The sequence below is a fragment of the Bacillus rossius genome, chromosome 7 (assembly GCF_032445375.1).
Source record: "Bacillus rossius redtenbacheri isolate Brsri chromosome 7, Brsri_v3, whole genome shotgun sequence".
In the NCBI taxonomy this organism is placed as follows: Eukaryota; Metazoa; Arthropoda; class Insecta; order Phasmatodea; family Bacillidae; genus Bacillus; species Bacillus rossius.
Genome location: NC_086335.1, coordinates 6653855 through 6672243, shown reverse-complemented (window position 1 = coordinate 6672243; position 18389 = coordinate 6653855). Strand labels below are relative to the sequence as shown.

At 43.8% G+C, this 18389-nt stretch overlaps 1 protein-coding gene across 1 annotated transcript in view; it reads right to left on the bottom strand.

Annotated features, from left to right (window-relative positions):
* The window catches only part of LOC134534399 (uncharacterized), a 90282-nt gene that overhangs the window by 38107 nt on the left and 33786 nt on the right, over positions 1 to 18389 (bottom strand). Inside the window, exons 4-19 of the mRNA XM_063372864.1 lie at positions 18257 to 18364; positions 18146 to 18214; positions 18014 to 18100; positions 17882 to 17968; positions 17750 to 17836; positions 17618 to 17704; positions 17486 to 17572; positions 17354 to 17440; positions 17222 to 17308; positions 17090 to 17176; positions 16958 to 17044; positions 16826 to 16912; positions 16694 to 16780; positions 16562 to 16648; positions 16237 to 16516; positions 537 to 838 (exon numbers count right to left, since the gene is read on the bottom strand). Coding sequence (XP_063228934.1) covers positions 537 to 838; positions 16237 to 16516; positions 16562 to 16648; positions 16694 to 16780; positions 16826 to 16912; positions 16958 to 17044; positions 17090 to 17176; positions 17222 to 17308; positions 17354 to 17440; positions 17486 to 17572; positions 17618 to 17704; positions 17750 to 17836; positions 17882 to 17968; positions 18014 to 18100; positions 18146 to 18214; positions 18257 to 18364 — 1803 coding nt within the window. The remainder of the gene's footprint in view (positions 1 to 536; positions 839 to 16236; positions 16517 to 16561; positions 16649 to 16693; positions 16781 to 16825; positions 16913 to 16957; positions 17045 to 17089; positions 17177 to 17221; positions 17309 to 17353; positions 17441 to 17485; positions 17573 to 17617; positions 17705 to 17749; positions 17837 to 17881; positions 17969 to 18013; positions 18101 to 18145; positions 18215 to 18256; positions 18365 to 18389) is intronic.

Below are 18389 nucleotides of genomic sequence, written 5' to 3'. Positions count from 1 at the left end.
AAGGACATGCACAAATACTGCGAATAGCTATTTCCCCAATTAGTAGAGGATGAATTTGTAAACTTTAATTGGAAACAGCATGGACCCCTTCCCCATTAGAATCTCTTTGTACGAGAGTGGCTGAACATCGAAGTCCTTGACCGTTGGATTGGTCATAATGGTCGAGAAGACAGAGCTCTTTTTTGCTGGCCTCCATGTTCTCCTGACATAATGCCATGCAATTTTTTTTTCCTTTGGGGCTTTATAAACGATAGTGTCTACATTCTGCTGCTACCTAATGTTTTGCCAGAGTTCAGGCACAGAACTGAAGTGGCCATCCCTTCTATTTCTCCAACGTTTTAACAAAAGTGTGGAAACGATTGGACTTTAGGTTGGATGTGTGCCGTATAACTAAAGGTGAATATAATGAACATTTGTAAGATTAACTAGGTTAGTTTACAGTCAATTTGATGTATCATTTGTTGTAAATAGTCTAAATTAAACTGTAATAATATAAGGTTGTAAAACTAGGACATGTGTGAGGAAGCACACTGTACCTTGTCGATGTTGTGCAGCTCCGACAGCACGTCCTCGCGCAGGCTGCTGAAGGTGGTGATGGCCTGGTGCAGCACGGGTCTGGCGCTCAGCACGATGTCCCGGGGCTCCAGGCCGGCCCGCACCGCCTCGTGGGGAGACAGGCGGCCCACCGTGGGACGCACCAGGTGGCAGCGACGCTCTCCCAGCTTCCTCGCGAAGGTCCGTGCTGCGTCCCAGCCGGCCGCGTCACCCCCCAGCCACAGCACCAGCTTCGAGTGCCGCTCCAGGGAGGGCAGCGCCTCTTGTGGCAGCTGGGCGAACCCTGCGACCAACCAGACACGGCTCCCTCTACCACCGCCTCCACAGGGAGGGCAGCGCCTCTTGTGGCAGCTGGGCGAACCCTGCGACCAACCAGCACTCTCCGACCAATCAGACACGGCTCCCTCTACCACCGCCTCTACAGGGAGGGCAGCGCCTCTTGTGTGGCACAGCGCTATCCACTTTGCTTTCACTTGCGGACGATATATCACCCTGTGTTCAGCTCGGGCAACGCATGTAAACATCTGACCTCGGTAACAAGCTGACTCACGTGTTCTCATGTTGTTCATGTTGCAAACAAACTTATAATATGAAACTCTGGCACAAATTTCAATGTGAAATTCTTTAAAATAATGCCAATTGTGATAAATTAAATATTCACTTTTCAAATAACAAAATTTCTGGCTGCGCATCATAAACATACTTTACACACATAGTGGCTAGGAATGAGTGAAATGGTTATTTTCGAATACCACTTATGGCAGTTATGGTTTTTTATTTATTTATTTATTTATTTATTTATTTGTATTTGTGACATGCCCACCGACAGCTGAAACACTTTTATGGTGGGCACGAAAAAAAAAAAACTAAAATACAAAATACAGAAAACACAAAAAAAAAAAAAAAGCTTATAACACAGAAACACAAATACATAAACAAGACAAACAAAGATATATAGAATAAGAACAACAACAACTAGGTCATTAACAAAAATAAAAAACAAATACAAACATAATTAATACAGGTAAAATCAAATTATTAAATGTTAAGAGATATTGAAGGAAAAATAATATAGCTATGACAGACATAAATCAGAATATATATAATTAAACACTGTTGGAATTCAAATATATATTATTGTAATTTGTTATAAGTCTATAAATAATATCATTATTAGTAATAAGAGTACACAGAGTAGAGCGTAAGCGGGAATTGAATTGAGGAATTCTTAAGGCAGTATTTTCAAGAAGATAAGGGCATCTGAATTTATGAATGTAACAGTTATGAACAAAAAGAGCATCAAGATAGGCCCTACGGTCTACCAGAGGTGTCCAAATGGGGCGTGGGAGATTCCTTGTAATAATTAAATCTATAACTTTATTTTGAATACTTTCGATTTTTTCAGTATCTGTTAAGTTGATACCATTCCAGATAACAGAGCCATATTCTAATTTTGATCTTATAAGTGCCATGTAAAGAGAGATAAGTGAGTCTGAGTTGGTTGCATACGAAGTAATAAATTTTATAAGCGCTAGAGTTCTTCGTGCATAGGAATATATGTAATCTACATGTTTATGGAAATATAGTTTTGAATCAAGGATGATACCGAGATCCTTTGTGTAGTGGGCTTGAGAGATGATAGAATTCGCTAATTTGTATGAATATTTAATCGGGTGGTATTTCCTAGTGAAAGATATAACCTTGGTTTTATCTTTGTTGAGTTTGACCAAGTTTCTTAGACACCAATTATTAACTTTAATAATATCTTCTTGTAATAATTCACAATCCTCTAAGGAATAAATAATTTTATAAATTTTTAGGTCATCAGCAAAAAGAATGCCAGTAGAGTAGGAAAGTACTTGTGTAATGTCATTAATAAATATATTAAAGAGAAGAGGTGAAAGAGTACCTCCCTGGGGAACACCAGAACATTCATTATACTGAGAAGATCTATGATTGTTGATCGATACAAAAAAACTTCTGTTGGATAGGTAGCTTGAGAACCAATTGATATAGTTTCCACAGAGACCAAAATGGGATAATTTAATAAGAAGTAAGGAATGGTTTACAGTATCAAAGGCTTTGGCCAAATCGAAGTAACAGGCATCGGCCTGACCCCTATTTGTAACTATATTATATACAGGATTAAGAAAGGTAAGAAGATTAGTGGTAGTAGACATACCAGACCTGAAACCATGTTGATTATTGGTGAGAGTATTACTAAGTTGAAAATTTAAAAATTTAGCTATAATTTTTTCAAAAATTTTGGAGAACCCGTTAAGTAATGATATTGGCCTGTAGTTTGAGACGTCTAATTTTGAACCATTTTTATGAATAGGAATCATTTTTGCTATTTTCCAATTATTGGGAAATATATTCGTTTTCAGACTGGTGTTAAAAATGTGATAAAGTAGGGGTACTAAAAGATGGGCACAGTCTTTAAGAATAAAATTGGGAATGCCATCAGGACCAGTGGATTTAGTTGATTTTAAGTCCTTAATTGCCCAAAGTATTAGACTTTCAGAAATTTTAGGCACAGCTATAGTCTCAACAGACATGACCGATGTAGTTATTGGGGGAGAAGTATTTGGGGTTACATATACACTAGAGAAATACTGAGCAAACACATTCGTTACCACATTCGGATCATTTGATATATCCCCATTTACTTTAAGAGAAAGTTATTCATAATAACCATCTTTCATTATTTTAACATATCTCCAAAAACTTTTAGGGTTCTTCTTGATATTGTTGTTTGTCGATTGAGTCCAGTGGATTTTGAATGAATAACTTGTTATTTAGATGGTTGATGTTATCAGTTATTGGGCATGAAGGTCTGTTTTCAGTCATTCACTATTCCACTAGCAAAGAGCGACAAAAATTTTTTACACTTATCAAATTTATGGCATAATTTTAATACCAAAACAGAATTTTTTCTTTTCTTTTTTTTCATTAAAAAAAAAAAGAATATTCTGTTGCGGCTGCAGATGTAATTATATATAATTTGTTCAGAGTACCTTATTTATTTGCGTAATTACGAAGAAATTTCTACTGACTGAATGAATGACATTTTCCGCTTTTAACTTTAATGTGGAGGTGCTATAACCTATTGACGCACACATGAAACAACTTTAAACTGTTAATCTGTTAAAAAGAACCATTACAAATAATGAAAAACTGCCACTTCTTGATAGCTGTCAAATAACTGAGAAATAGTTATTAAAATGTTGATAGAGAGCACAGGACTGTTTACGTTTAAAATGTTACATTTGAAGATTTGTCACAATGTGAAGAACTTAAAAACTGCTTAATTACTTGAAAAACTTATAAATGTCAACTGCAAAACTATTATTTTACAACCGATAACTGTGTGAAGGAAAAGCACGGCATAGATAGCTTCGTTCAGAAAATAGATGTTGCTGTTTGAGAATCGATACAATCGATAGCAAAGTACTGGTCCTTCGCTAATGAAATGCACATATCGCGATACCTAGCGGCAGCACACGAGTTGAAGTTACATTATTCTATTTGCTTGCTAGATCGAGCGATGTGTGCTACAGCACAGATGAGAATTAGATTCTCTTTCTTCGATAACCAGTTATTAGAGCCCTAGCAACGTAACGAAACATTGTTTCATACCCGTTGTATATAGTGGTTATTGTAAATACTGCTCATTTCTAATAGCAGCATGAAACAACTGGAAATGTTAAACTATTAGAAACCCTGACTTTGGACCTGATTTTCTACAAATAATTTTAATAAAATAATAACCATCTTGTGTAAAATTCACTTAACAGTTAAAACTATAAGTTTGCACAAGTAAGAGTTATACTTCTATGGCATTACTAAAATATTAACCTGAGACATTTAAAACACATATTATAACAGTAAATATTATATTTGTATATTTGTTTTAGCTTAAATGCCTGAAATCATTCTGCACATTCTTCTTCCAAACAAACCTTAACCTTATTGAGCTGTTTTAACATTATTATATTGTAATGCCTACAGGCATAAGGACGGGGTGGAACGCCATAGCATGGCAAGGATTGCGAACGGGTATTTGTAACACAACAACAATTTTTAACAATAATGCCTGTAGGCATTACAACTGCGTCACTCTGCTGAGGATTGTGTTTAACGTGTATTTGTTCTTTTTTTTCATGCACCATGGGGACTCCGGCAACCGGGTGGATATACTGTTTACAGAGAGACGACCTAATCCAGGTCCTAACTGAGGAAGCTGTTCCGTTCGAGGATGACGCAACTGTGGCTACCCTTCGTGGGTTGCTTGTTTAGCACGTGCGACGCGCCTGGGAATCGTCAGAAGAGGTACCGTCTCGGCAAGTCCCCACCCCCGCATATCCTGCTGTGTCTAATTCTAGATTTAATGAAAAGGTTTTCTTTGCAAATTTGAAACTTCTCCCTCGTCTAGACTGTTGTGAACCGCGTGCGGTTCTAGATTTTTGATTGCGGCTGCTCGCTTAGCTGGGTTGAAACTAGTCTGTGGGGCGGAGCTTTTGAAAGCTCTCTTAAGCCTCTGTGGCGCGGCATTTTTGCCACTGCTCACTGACGCCATAAGCCGGAATTTAACATTCCCGCAGTTCAAGACGTCTGTGTTACAGTTCGCCTGTCCGCCACGTGTTTTGGAAACGTGTAAACGTGAGCTAGTATTCAGGTTTCAGAAGCCTGATGAGCCCTTATTACAGTTCATTAATTCCGTTGTGGCCTATGCCGAGGTCCTGGAATTGAATCTCCCTCTGAGGCTGAATTAACTCAGGCTATTGTAGGCAACATGTCACCGCTCGTGTTACAGTATAGCGCTATGCTAAGCCCTCCTTCCAGTCTGAGTGCTCTCCGCAAGTGGAGCTCAGACGTGGAGAATAGATTATTGGCTATTAAGAAGTATCAGGAGGATTTTCCTTCCATGCCTACGCCAGGTAGCATTGCTTCGACTTCTAAAATTAAATCTTCTAATTTTCAGTCCGCTTCGCATGTCAGTTCTGAACCCGCTCGCGCCGTGCGCGCAACGCGACACGTTGAGTGCGCGGCTAGTGTTAGTGATCCCTCTGCCGCGGCGAGTCAGGCCGCCGGCAGACGCACAGAGTCGGCTAATGTGTCCGGCCCATTCTCTAATCGTCCCAGGTGTGCCAACTGCTGTACATTCGGCCACGCGGTGTCTGAGTGCACGCAGCCCGCTGTGAACCGCGAACAGCGAAAATGTTACCGTTGTAAACGCACAGGGCATTACAGAAATCAATGTCTGGGAAACGGGCCTTGACCGGGCGTGCGAGTGGTCGCCACGGTCGTCACTTGAGGAAAGCCGCTCATCTTTTGTACAATAATTTTGTACACGTTTGTCTGTTTGGCGAAATTGTTCCGGCCCTAAAAAATTCTGGTGCTACCCGATCATTAATTAGTTCTGAATTGTTTGATGCATGTTGCATCAAATCTCCGCATTTGTTAAGCCGTGTTAGTACCGGCTCTGACGTAAAAATTTGTGTCGCCAACGGCATGATTGTTACGTCAGACGTAGAAGTTGAACTTTACTTAAAAATCGCGGGTTTCTCGTGGAATTGGCGATTTAATGTTGTTTCCGGGTTATGTCACCCGCTCATTCTAGGATTAGATTTTCTGGGGAAAACGCGATGTTTGTTAGACGTCGCTAATCGGGAAATAGTATTCGGTTTTCATCCTTCAAAGAAAATCAAACTCATTCATCAGGACTCCACTCCTATTGTCATGTCGTGCGCCGACAATTCTGACGTCATCAATAGGGACGCGGTTATAGCTGACGTCATGAATATGTATTCTGACGTAATTACCAGCCGGATAGGCAGGTGTGATGTCATGCCCTACAAATTTTATCTTAAGGACACGACTCCCGTCAGGGCAAAGGGACATAAAATTTCACCGCCTAAATTACAAAAGTTGAAAAATATCATCGATCGTCTCTTAGATGCAGGAGTTATTGCTCCCTCTGTTTCCGATTTTAGTTCACCGTCCTTTTTAGTCCCTAAGAAGGAGGCTGGTGAATTTAGGCTGGTTCATAACTATAAGGAACTTAATGATAAGATAAAGGAGGACGGCTACGAGTTGCCAACCGTAGAGCGCGCCCTCCAACATCTAGGGAATGCCGCCATATTTTCCGTCATTGATTTAAATGCTAGTTTCCACCAGTGTCTCTTGCATCCGGACTGTCGCAAATATACTGCATTTTCTACCCCTTGGGGGCAATTTCAATTCAATCGAGTGCCTATGGGTGTGTCTTTTGGTAGCCAGGCGATGAGCCGAGTGCTAGATCACATTCTAGGTGACTTGAAATACAAATCAGTATTTAATTACATTGACGATATTATCGTCTACAGTGCTAATCTGGAACAGCATAAACCACATTTGTGTCAAGTGTTTGACCGCCTCAGAGCCGCTAATATAATGGTAAATCCCGATAAAATTCACTTGGGTAAAGATTACGTGAAATTTTTAGGTTACATCATTTCTAAAGGTAAATTGATCATGGATTCCGATAAAGTTTCCCATATTGTAAATTTCCCTCCTCCTAAGAACGTACGAGGAGTTCAAAGATTTCTTGGCATGACGGGATATTACGCTCGTTTCATTCCCGATTACGCGGCGGTTTGTAGCCCGCTGAATAAGCTGCGTAAAAAGATTGTTGTTTTCGAGTGGGGCGACGCTCAACGGAAAGCCTTTGACAGCCTTAAGGCTTTGGTGTCTTCTCCCCCTGTCTAGATCTACCTGATTTTCAACGCAGGTTCGCACTCCAGGTAGATGTATCAAGCATCGCGGTAGGTGCCGTCCTTGGGCATATTGAAAACGATAGGTTACGCCCTATCGCCTATGCCAGTAGAACACTCACTGACGGGGAACGATGTCTGGGTACATACGAGAAGGAAGCCTTAGCGTGCTTATTTGGCGTTGAGAAGTTTGCGTCTTATCTTGATTGTCATGAATTTGATTTATTCACAGACAATCACGCTCAGCTGGCTCTTTAACCATCCGAACCAGCTTGGTAAGCTCGGGCGCTGGGTGTTGCGGCTGTCTCGCTTGAAATTTAAATTACATCACATTAAGGGTAGTGACAATGTAGTGGCTGATGCGCTTTCGCGAATGTTTTCCCCGGATGAGTTTGACACTCATGTTTCGTCTGCGGCTGAATCAAAGCCGATTTGTGCCGCCGTTTGTAAAGTTTTTTCCCGAGTCATTTCTCAGCATTCAGCAATGTCAGCAGGAGGATCCATTGTGTGTTCAAATCCGTAAGGATTTGATTGCCGGTAAAGCCATGCCTTACATTGAGGAACAGGGTATAATGTATTATACCGGGACATCCGGTAGGCAAAAGAAGGCTGTTGTTCCCGCCTCCCTTAGCCTCATGGTATTGAAATACTTTCATGACTCCTTGTTGGGTGCGTACTTGGGCATCGACAAGACTTTTCGTCGAATTAGCGCGCACTTAGCTAGGCCTGAATTGCGAGCTGATGTTCAAAAACACGTGGGATCTTGTCGAGATTGTCAAGTCTCGAAGCCCCCGCAGTGTGCCAAAGTCTGCTTGTATTGCGCTGATGCTCCTGTTGCCCCCTGGCATGTGCTTCACATAGACATTTTCGGTCCACTTACACGTTCTAAAAAAGGTAATAGTTGTATTTTGGTCATTTTGGACATTTTTTCTAAATTTGTGTTACTCATTCCCTTAAAGAACATGAAAGCCGTTAGTATTGTCAGAGCCTAGCGAGACCAGGTGTGGAAATTTTTTGGTGCGCCTGCCATGATAACGTGTGATAACGCACGCTATTTCCGTTCAGTACAGTTTAAAGACGTGTTTTCAATGGGCCATTAAGCCTATTTACAGCAGTCCTTACTGTCCCCAGGGCAATCAATCTGAGCGCGTAAACAAAGTGCTTAAGGGTATTCTCACAGCTTTCTACAGGGATGATCAGTCGCTATGGGATAGTGATCTGGATTTTATTAAAGTAGGGCTTAATTCAGCTGTTCATTCCGCTACTCGATTCCCTCCTTCGATCCCATTCCTTGGTAGAGAGTTGACCCACCTCCTCCTTAACCTGTGGGGACTGCCGCCTCTGGAATCTACCTCTGATGACGAGTCACTGGAGGCCGTGCTTGATAGTGTGGCGTGCAACCTCACGAAGGCCCGCCAAGCTGTGGCTAATTTGTATAACGCTTCCCGGAGACCTCACGGTTATGTAATTGGAGACCTTGTGTTAGTTAAGAATTTTTTGCTGCCTAAGTTGGCTGATAACATAAATTCTAAATTAATCCCTCCGTACGTTGGTCCGTACGTAATAAATAGATTCTTATGTGACAACACTGTTTTGTTGCGGGCTCTAAGAAATTCAGAAAGGCCCATGTTGGGCAATTAAAGAAATTTAATGTGTAGCCTTGATGGCCTGAAGTTGTTAGGCGTGCGCGTCTGGCTTTGTTTTTTTTTGTTTTCAGCTTGTTTGGTTATCGTTTCCCCCTCCCCCCTTCCTCGTCGAGTACGCCACGCCCACAAGAGGATGCGCACCGCTGAGGACCTGACGCTCCTCTGCCTGCCCGCACCGCCGTGTTTGCTGATGCCCGCTCGTTCGCCGTTACGTCTACGCCGCCGCCCGCCTTTTCTGCCGCCTGAGCCATCTGGAACACCGCGTACACATGTCGCAGTGCGGCCATACGCTGCCTCTCAGGGCAGGGGCCCGCCCTGAGGAGCCTTCTTTGAGTCACCGCGGTACTCTCGAGGCTGTGCTGGCTGAGCGAGCTGCCGTCGACTCTGCGACGCTGGCGTGCTGGCGTGCCGACGTGCTGACGTGCTGGTGTGCAAACCTCATCCCGCTCGTCTGGAGCCGCGACACTGGCCGTGAACGAGTCGCAAAAGAAGCCCTCGCCCCTGTGAGCATGCAACTCGCTCGACAGGGGTGCGAGGTGAAGAGCCGAGTCAGCCAGGCGCCCGTCTGCACGCTGGGTTAGGGACGCCTGACGCATGCTGTGCCTGGAGGCGCATCGGCTGTCGACTCTCGAACTCTGGTGCTCGAATCAATTGAACGTGAACTTTCCTGGGACGTCCCGCTAAATTCAAGAATTATCTTCAGCGCTGAAGAAACCAATGTTATGACTATGACTATGAAGATACCATTGTATTGGGACTTTGTATATTCAAGATATTCATATAGTAAAACCTCGTATTTACGTTCTCGTTATTTACGTTTTCCCGCAAATAACGTCATTTTATGTAGGTCCGTTTTATTGTACATTAACTTTCATGTTGCATTTTCCCTGAAATTACACTGCTACGTAACCAAAAAACCCGGAATGTACGTTTCAAAACATGGTAAAAATGTAAATACTAGTCACGTTAGTCATAGATGTGAAAAGTTTGAAGTAGTTCGCCTATTGTCTGTAACCTTTCGTTTTGATGTATCGACAAGTTCTATGGTGCCTCTCCTCTACTAACGTTTTAATCTTTGCTGCCATAGAGAACTTTCGTAGCAGAACCACAAACGGTTTTATTTATGGTGTCATAGAGCACTCTCGTAGCAGAGCATAGTCCGAAGCGCTGAGCTATCGATACTACCGGAAAGCGCTCATACACAGTACGTATATTTAGTAGTGCTGCATTATGTACAGTACATATCTATGATGGCTTTCATTGTTTACATTAGTCAACGTCCGTTTTGGTTAGCACGTGTTTTTTTATCGTTCACAATATTATTTATGGCAAGATTTTGATTGAAGATGGATAGGTATAAAGTTCCACGAAATACTTTATCTATTGAAGATAAAATTAAAATTATTGAGAAGTTTGACAAGCATGTGGGTACCCGAGTGGTTTTGGCCAAGGAACTGAATATTCCTGTTAGTACTTTAAACACAATAATTAAAAATAGGTGTTCTATTGAAGCAAATGCTGCCCAATGCGGGCCTAGTGCGAAGAAGCGCAAGTACGTGAAAGACTCTACATTTAAAGAACTTGAAAGTTTGTTGTATGAGTGGTTCATTTGTGCTCGCTCTTCAAATCTTCCAATCAATGGCAACGTACTACGCGAGAAAGCAAAAGTCATTGCTTTGAGGCTTGGAATTGATGATTTTTCAGCTTCTAATGGATGGATAGACAGATTTCGCCAACGCCATAATGTTGTTTATAAGGTTGTGTGTGGTGAAAGCAAGAGTGTGGACGAGGAAACTGCTGATGTTTGGAAAAACACGTCGCTCAAGGAACAGTTGGAGGGGTACTCAGCTAAAGATGTTTTCAATGCTGATGAGACAGGTTTGTTTTACTGTGTATTGCCTAATAAAACATTATGCTTTAAAGGGGAAAAATGCCATGGTGGCAAGCTGAGCAAAAATCGCATTACCATTCTCTTACTTACAAATGCTGATGGTTCTGAAAAATTTCCGTTGTTTGTAATCGGCAAATCAAAAAAACCACGTTGTTTTAAAAACATTAAAACTTTGCCAACTTTGTATGAAGCAAACAATAAATCCTGGATGACAGGGTCTCTTTTTCAGCAACAGATCCAAGCTTTTGACAGAAAAATGGCGCTGCGTAACCGAAATGTCTTGCTATTCATTGATCAGTGCCCTGCCCACAAAATAAACATAGAGCTGAGGAATGTGAAGATTGTGTATTTCCCTGCGAATTGCACAAGCACACCCCAGCCCCTAGATCTGGGCATCATCAACTCTTTCAAGTGCTATTACCGCAAATGCATTGTATCCAGAGCAGTTGCCATGCTGGACAATGGCAAGGACCCAACACAAATGAAAATAAATCTACTAACTGCACTACATTTCGCAGAAAGAGCATGGAAGGTAGTTACACCAGAAACTATAACCAACTGTTTCCAGAAAGCTGGTTTCTTTGTTGACAGTGGACAGAGTGCTGGATCCAGTGAAAACTTGCCTGGAGCAGATAAAGTGAAAGAAGAATATCTGCAACTTTCACAAAATGGAGACTTCACTGACTATGTACAACTGGATGATAATGTTGTAACTTGTGAAGTCCAGACTGTGGAGGACATTGTTGATAGTCATCTGGCAGAAAAACAAGAAAGTAGTGAAGATGATGATTCGGAAGTGGAAACTCCCATACCGACGACGATCGATGCACTTCAAGCCCTACAGACTCTAAGGAATTATATTCTCAGTGCACCAAACAGTGAAAATGCAGTTGATGCACTTCATTCCTTGGAAAAAGAAATTCAGACCATACAAACTGAACAAAAGAAGTCAAACAAAAATTTCAGATTTCTTTAAAAAGTGTTGAATTTATACTAGTATGTACCTATAAAACTGTACTAGAGAAAATTTAATGTAGGCTTTATGTTGCATTGTTTTTTATATTTAAGAAAATTATATTTTTGCAGTGCCCTAAATGTGTTGTAAACAACTATTGTTTGTCTTGTAGCACCAGTAAATGCTGATACATTTTTTTAAGCTAAAATTTAGCATTAACTGCCAATAAAAGTGCTTTCCCACAATTTACACTTTCCCGCAATTTACACTTTTTCCTTGGGGTTCCTTGAAAAGTGCAAATAAGGGGTTTTACTGTATATTCAAGAATCTTTGGCCTATATAAATGGCATATTTAATAACGTGTATGTTTTTGGATTGTATGTGTACGTGTTTGAAAATTATCGGAAATTAATGGACTGGCAGCCAGACCTCTCCGTGGACACTTCAAGTTTTTTTTGGCAACCTATAACTTAGAATGGACATTGAATTTGTTTCTCACGAGGGCAACGAGCACGGTGGTTCCAGGGCAGGGGAGTTGAAGCGTTAGGATCGCCGCTTCTTTCAAACTCCGTGCGTCTGCGCGGGCGGCGGCTCGTCGTCCCCTCCTTCCTTCCTCCTCCTAGTGTATGCCTGTTTGCTTCTCGCCTCCCCTATCCTCCTCCGTTCGGAGCATGCGCGCTGCGCGGCACATATGTTATAAAAGCAGACGTTTTCAATTTATTCTGTCTTGTTCTTCTTGTTCTTCTAGTATCAACTAGCTCGTCAGACCTATTTTAGTCTCTTGTGAGAGCTCAAGTAATTGTTAGCCAGCATTTAGTCAGTCAGTTAGACTTTAACTTTGTACGACGTGCGCGACCTCGGGGGAAAGAAAATGTAAGTTGGAGTAAGGCGGTGGCCCTTGCCATAATGTAAACGTTTATTGAATTTTGTGTGTTTTGTCTAAATTCCTTTTCGATCGCCACCTGGAAAATTACTTTTGGAAATCATGTAAATTAATTTAATTTAACTTCACTTGTTTGTAACTGTTCTCCCCTGAGTCGTCGACGTACGTAAAACGTAACGTAAATATTCTTTTTTAGATAATGTAACTTACTTTTGTAACGCACGTAATGCGCATAAGGCAGTGGGTTTTCCCTGCGTTTTGACAATCTTGTAATTTGGCAGTTTCAATGCGTCTACCGCGCATGTTTTGTACCACGATGCGCCGGCGTAAAATCTCACCTTTTTTGTAGCCTTGATAATGGCTCGTTCTCTTTTGCTGTGTGTGTTAAGCACTTGGTTTATTTGTTACGTAAATGATTACCTTGTTATTTATTTTTGTTAAGTCTTATTAAAATTTAACAAAAATAAATAACAAGGTAATCATTTACGTAACAAATAAACCAAGTGCTTAACACACACAGCAAAAGAGAACGAGCAATTATCAAGGCTACAAAAAAGGTGAGATTTTACGCCGGCGCATCGTGGTACAAAACATGCGCGGTAGACGCATTGAAACTGCCAAATTACAAGATTGTCAAAACGCAGGGAAAACCCACTGCCTTATGCGCATTACGTGCGTTACAAAAGTAAGTTACATTATCTAAAAAAGAATATTTACGTTACGTTTTACGTACGTCGACGACTCAGGGGAGAACAGTTACAAACAAGTGAAGTTAAATTAAATTAATTCAAGTTACATGAAAACCAAAAGTAATTTTCCAGGTGGCGATCGAAAAGGAATTTAGACAAAACACACAAAATTCAATAAACGTTTACATTATGGCAAGGGCCACCGCCTTACTCCAACTTACATTTTCTTTCCCCCGAGGTCGCGCACGTCGTACAAAGTTAAAGTCTAACTGACTGACTACATGCTGGCTAACAACCACTCGAGCTCTCACAAGAGACTAAAATAGGTCTGACGAGCTAGTTGATACTAGAAGAACAAGAAGAACAAGACAGAATAAATTGAAAACGTCTGCTTTTATAACATATGTGCCGCGCAGCGCGCATGCTCCGAACGGAGGAGGAGAGGGGAGGCGAGAAGCAAACAGGCATACACTAGGAGGAGGAAGGAAGAAGGGGACGACAGCCGCCGCCCGCGCAGACGCACGGAGTTTGAAAGAAGCGGCGATCCTAACGCTTCAATATTATATTTAGAAGAAAAAAAAGTTAAAAAAACTCCCAGCAACAGGATTGTAACCAAATCCCTTGAGGTTAACAAGTGCGGGCTCTACCGCCGTGCTATTAGGCCACTTCTGAATTTTGAAACAGAATATGTATAATAATTAATTTTCTTAGGTATTTTAAAACTTGAATTTACTTTTTACTATGGCCATTTTAGTTTACCGAGTATATTTCAGGGTAGTTTCACTATCAGAAAGTTTTATTTAGCACATCAATATGTTTGGTATGTCCCCTAATGTTTACGAAAGTGACTATATACAGGTTTATGTTGCTAAACGTAGTGAGACATCTTAGTTGAGTCAGTGAATACACAATAGAATTAGTTATAACTAAGGCGGCTACTTAAGACTTCATACCCCTGTAATTTATTCATACAACATGTACAATATTTTTTATCATTATTTTCTAGTTTAAATAAAGGGGTTGTGTGCAGAAATAGAAATAAAAAGATTTACTGCTCAAGTATAAAATAGAAAGGAGACAGATGGTGGAAGTATGTCTCATTAATTATGAAAGATCTTAATGTCTATTCTTTGAACATTACCTATCACAAGGGCTGAAACACCTTTGGTGGGACCGCCTTAATATATTAGGGAATTACTAGATATGCAGGGAACTTGAATTAAAAGAGATTTACCCTGGAAGATAGTTTTGTTTACTTATTTTTCTAAAATCGTTATAATAATTTAAACATTTCAAAAATAAACAATCAAACTGGTAATTATTTCTTGGATGAATTTTAAATTATTTACTTTTAACAAAACTTTATGCATTTCTTCATGTAGATTTAAATAAACTTATACTATTTTAAGAAGAGGGGCCCCTTAACAATAATTGTTATATGTACTTGCAAAACAACAGTTAAGATTTTGTAAACTCTTATATCTAATAAACCCATTTAGATGAATCAGTCTTTTAGATGGTTTATCATGATAAAAGGATATATCTCTGTACCTGTGGTTGTAAACACTGCAGGCAGTAGCTGACTTGAGCTGGACTGCCGGTCAGAAATTAGGGGAGAGCCGCACATCTAAAGCACGAACTGAGGGTGGGTGTCGAAACAGGAAGATATAAGTGGCACAGATGTGTGTGAAAGTTAATGGGGGGAAGCTGACACTCACTGCACAATAAACCACAAAGAGTTAAAATTAAAAAACTATATGCAGGTAATTAGAGAGGCGTTGGGGATGAAATTCACAAATACCTAATAGCTTCCATTTACCAATACTGTGGGCCGGTCAGTGGTCACACCGTGGCGACGGCCGAGATGCCAATGTTGTGAAAAGATAATCCAGGGAAACAAAGGAAAGTTGCACAACACTACATGATTAAAAGTAGCAAAGTCTGGGAGTACTCTCCCATTCGTTTGAGAACTACATCCTGAAGTAATTGACCGTCCAAGCGAAACTTAGATCAACTCGTGCACAGACGAAGTGTCATGTACTGGAACAATGCCTTAGTTCCCAGCCCTTGCCACTAGATGGCAACAGGAGCCTCGAGGCCTCAGGGGGAGGGGGTTGCTGGCGACTAGGGCCCGGAGAGAGGCAAGGGGAATCATGCTGACGTCGTAGGTGGGCGGGACGGGGGAGAGAACGTCAGAGTTGCTGGGAACCGTGCTTACGCAGGCTGGATGCACAGCGCCGTGCGTGTCTGGTGCGACGAGAACTGGAGCCCGGATGTAACTAAAGATGTAGCATTTGCGCCGGGCGCTTGAGGTCTAGTGGGTGACGTGATGCGTCTGGACGCAGTGGTCTGACCAACTGGTTGAATGTTAAATTACAAGGTCTCCATTGGGTACATAAATTAAAGATGGGCCTCTTGATGCTCATCAAAAACATGAATAAATAAAAATGTGTAAAAGTGTGCCAACGAAATCCCTAATTTGCAGCACAGTGGGTCCACTATCTTTGTGTCACATGTCGGTTCACAGACTTCCGTTTCCTGTTCATGAAATTACTCGTAACAAATGCTGTATACTGAGAGCCAAGATTTTTTTAAATCTCAAAAAAATATATTTTAATCATTAAATTTTTTTTAGATATTTTACTGAGTCTAACACAAAAAATCTCAATAACTAAAAATACTAATATATATAAAACTATATATTGCATCACCTACAAAATAGTGCAATTATGTTTGAATTATTTAACATGAATTTGAAAAAAAACATTTCTTTGATATGATGTAAAATAACTAAAACTGAAAATAGAATCCACACAATATAAAAATTGCTTAATGTGAACTGACAGAAGAAAAGCCACTGACCGTAAGGCAGGCAGACAACCCGTGCAGGAATGTGATGCCGTGCAAGGGCCAGCAGGTCCGCCACACTGGACACCAGCACGGCTGCATCCTCGCTCGCGCCCCCGTCAGGGCTCAACGCCAGCACGCCACCGCAGCCCGTCTGCGGCACAGTCTGTTCCCGGGGCTCCTCCCGCAGCAGCCTCTTGTACCCCACCACCTGGCCCTCGCCGTCGAGCAGCGGGAAGTACAGCTCCTGCCGCTCCGAGTGCACCCGTCCCTCCAGCTGAGGCAGTGACTCGCTCTGTGCACACCGTCACACCACAACTCTCAGCCTCTTGTACCCCACCACCTGGCCCTCGCCGTCGAGCAGCGGGAAGTACAGCTCCTGCCGCTCCGAGTGCACCCGTCCCTCCAGCTGAGGCAGTGACTCGCTCTGTGCACACCGTCACACCACAACTCTCAGCGTCTTGTACCCCACCACCTGGCCCTCGCCGTCGAGCAGCAGGAAGTACAGCTCCTGCCGCTCCGAGTGCACCCGTCCCTCCAGCTGGGGCAGTGACTCGCTCTGTGCACACCGTCACACCACAACTCTCAGCCTCTTGTACCCCACCACCTGGCCCTCGCCATCGAGCAGCAGGAAGTACAGCTCCTGCCGCTCCGAGTGCACCCGTCCCTCCAGCTGGGGCAGTGACTCGCTCTGTGCACACCGTCACACCACAACTCTCAGCCTCTTGTACCCCACCACCTGGCCCTCGCCGTCGAGCAGCGGGAAGTACAGCTCCTGCCGCTCCGAGTGCACCCGTCCCTCCAGCTGGGGCAGTGACTCGCTCTGTGCACACCGTCACACCACAACTCTCAGCCTCTTGTACCCCACCACCTGGCCCTCGCCCTCGAGCAGCAGGAAGTACAGCTCCTGCCGCTCCGAGTGCACCCGTCCCTCCAGCTGGGGCAGTGACTCGCTCTGTGCACACCGTCACACCACAACTCTCAGCCTCTTGTACCCCACCACCTGGCCCTCGCTGTCGAGCAGCGGGAAGTACAGCTCCTGCCGCTCCGAGTGCACCCGTCCCTCCAGCTGGGGCAGTGACTCGCTCTGTGCACACCGTCACACCACAACTCTCAGCCTCTTGTACCCCACCACCTGGCCCTCGCCGTCGAGCAGCGGGAAGTACAGCTCCTGCCGCTCCGAGTGCACCCGTCCCTCCAGCTGAGGCTGTGACTCGCTCTGTGCACACCGTCACACCACAACTCTCAGCCTCTTGTACCCCACCACCTGGCCCTCGCCGTCGAGCAGCGGGAAGTACAGCTCCTGCCGCTCCGAGTGCACCCGTCCCTCCAGCTGAGGCAGTGACTCGCTCTGTGCACACCGTCACACCACAACTCTCAGCCTCTTGTACCCCACCACCTGGCCCTCGCCGTCGAGCAGCGGGAAGTACAGCTCCTGCCGCTCCGAGTGCACCCGTCCCTCCAGCTGGGGCAGTGACTCGCTCTGTGCACACCGTCACACCACAACTCTCAGCCTCTTGTACCCCACCACCTGGCCCTCGCCGTCGAGCAGCGGGAAGTACAGCTCCTGCCGCTCCGAGTGCACCCGTCCCTCCAGCTGAGGCAGTGACTCGCTCTGTGCACACCGTCACACCACAACTCTCAGCCTCTTGTACCCCACCACCTGGCCCTCGCCGTCGAGCAGCGGGAAGTACAGCTCCTGCCGCTCCGAGTGCACCCGTCCCTCCAGCTGAGGCAGTGACTCGCTCTGTGCACACCGTCACACCACAACTCTCAGCCTCTTGTACCCCACCACCTGGCCCTCGCCGTCGAGCAGCAGGAAGTACAGCTCCTGCCGCTCCGAGTGCACCCGTCCCTCCAGCTGAGGCAGTGACTCGCTCTGTGCACACCGTCACACCACAACTCTCAGCCTCTTGTATCCCACCACCTGGCCCTCGCCGTCGAGCAGCAGGAAGTACAGCTCCTGCCGCTCCGAGTGCACCCGTCCCTCCAGCTGAGGCAGTGACTCGCTCTGTGCACACCGTCACACCACAACTCTCAGCCTCTTGTACCCCACCACCTGGCCCTCGCCGTCGAGCAGCGGGAAGTACAGCTCCTGCCGCTCCGAGTGCACCCGTCCCTCCAGCTGAGGCAGTGACTCGCTCTGTGCACACCGTCACACCACAACT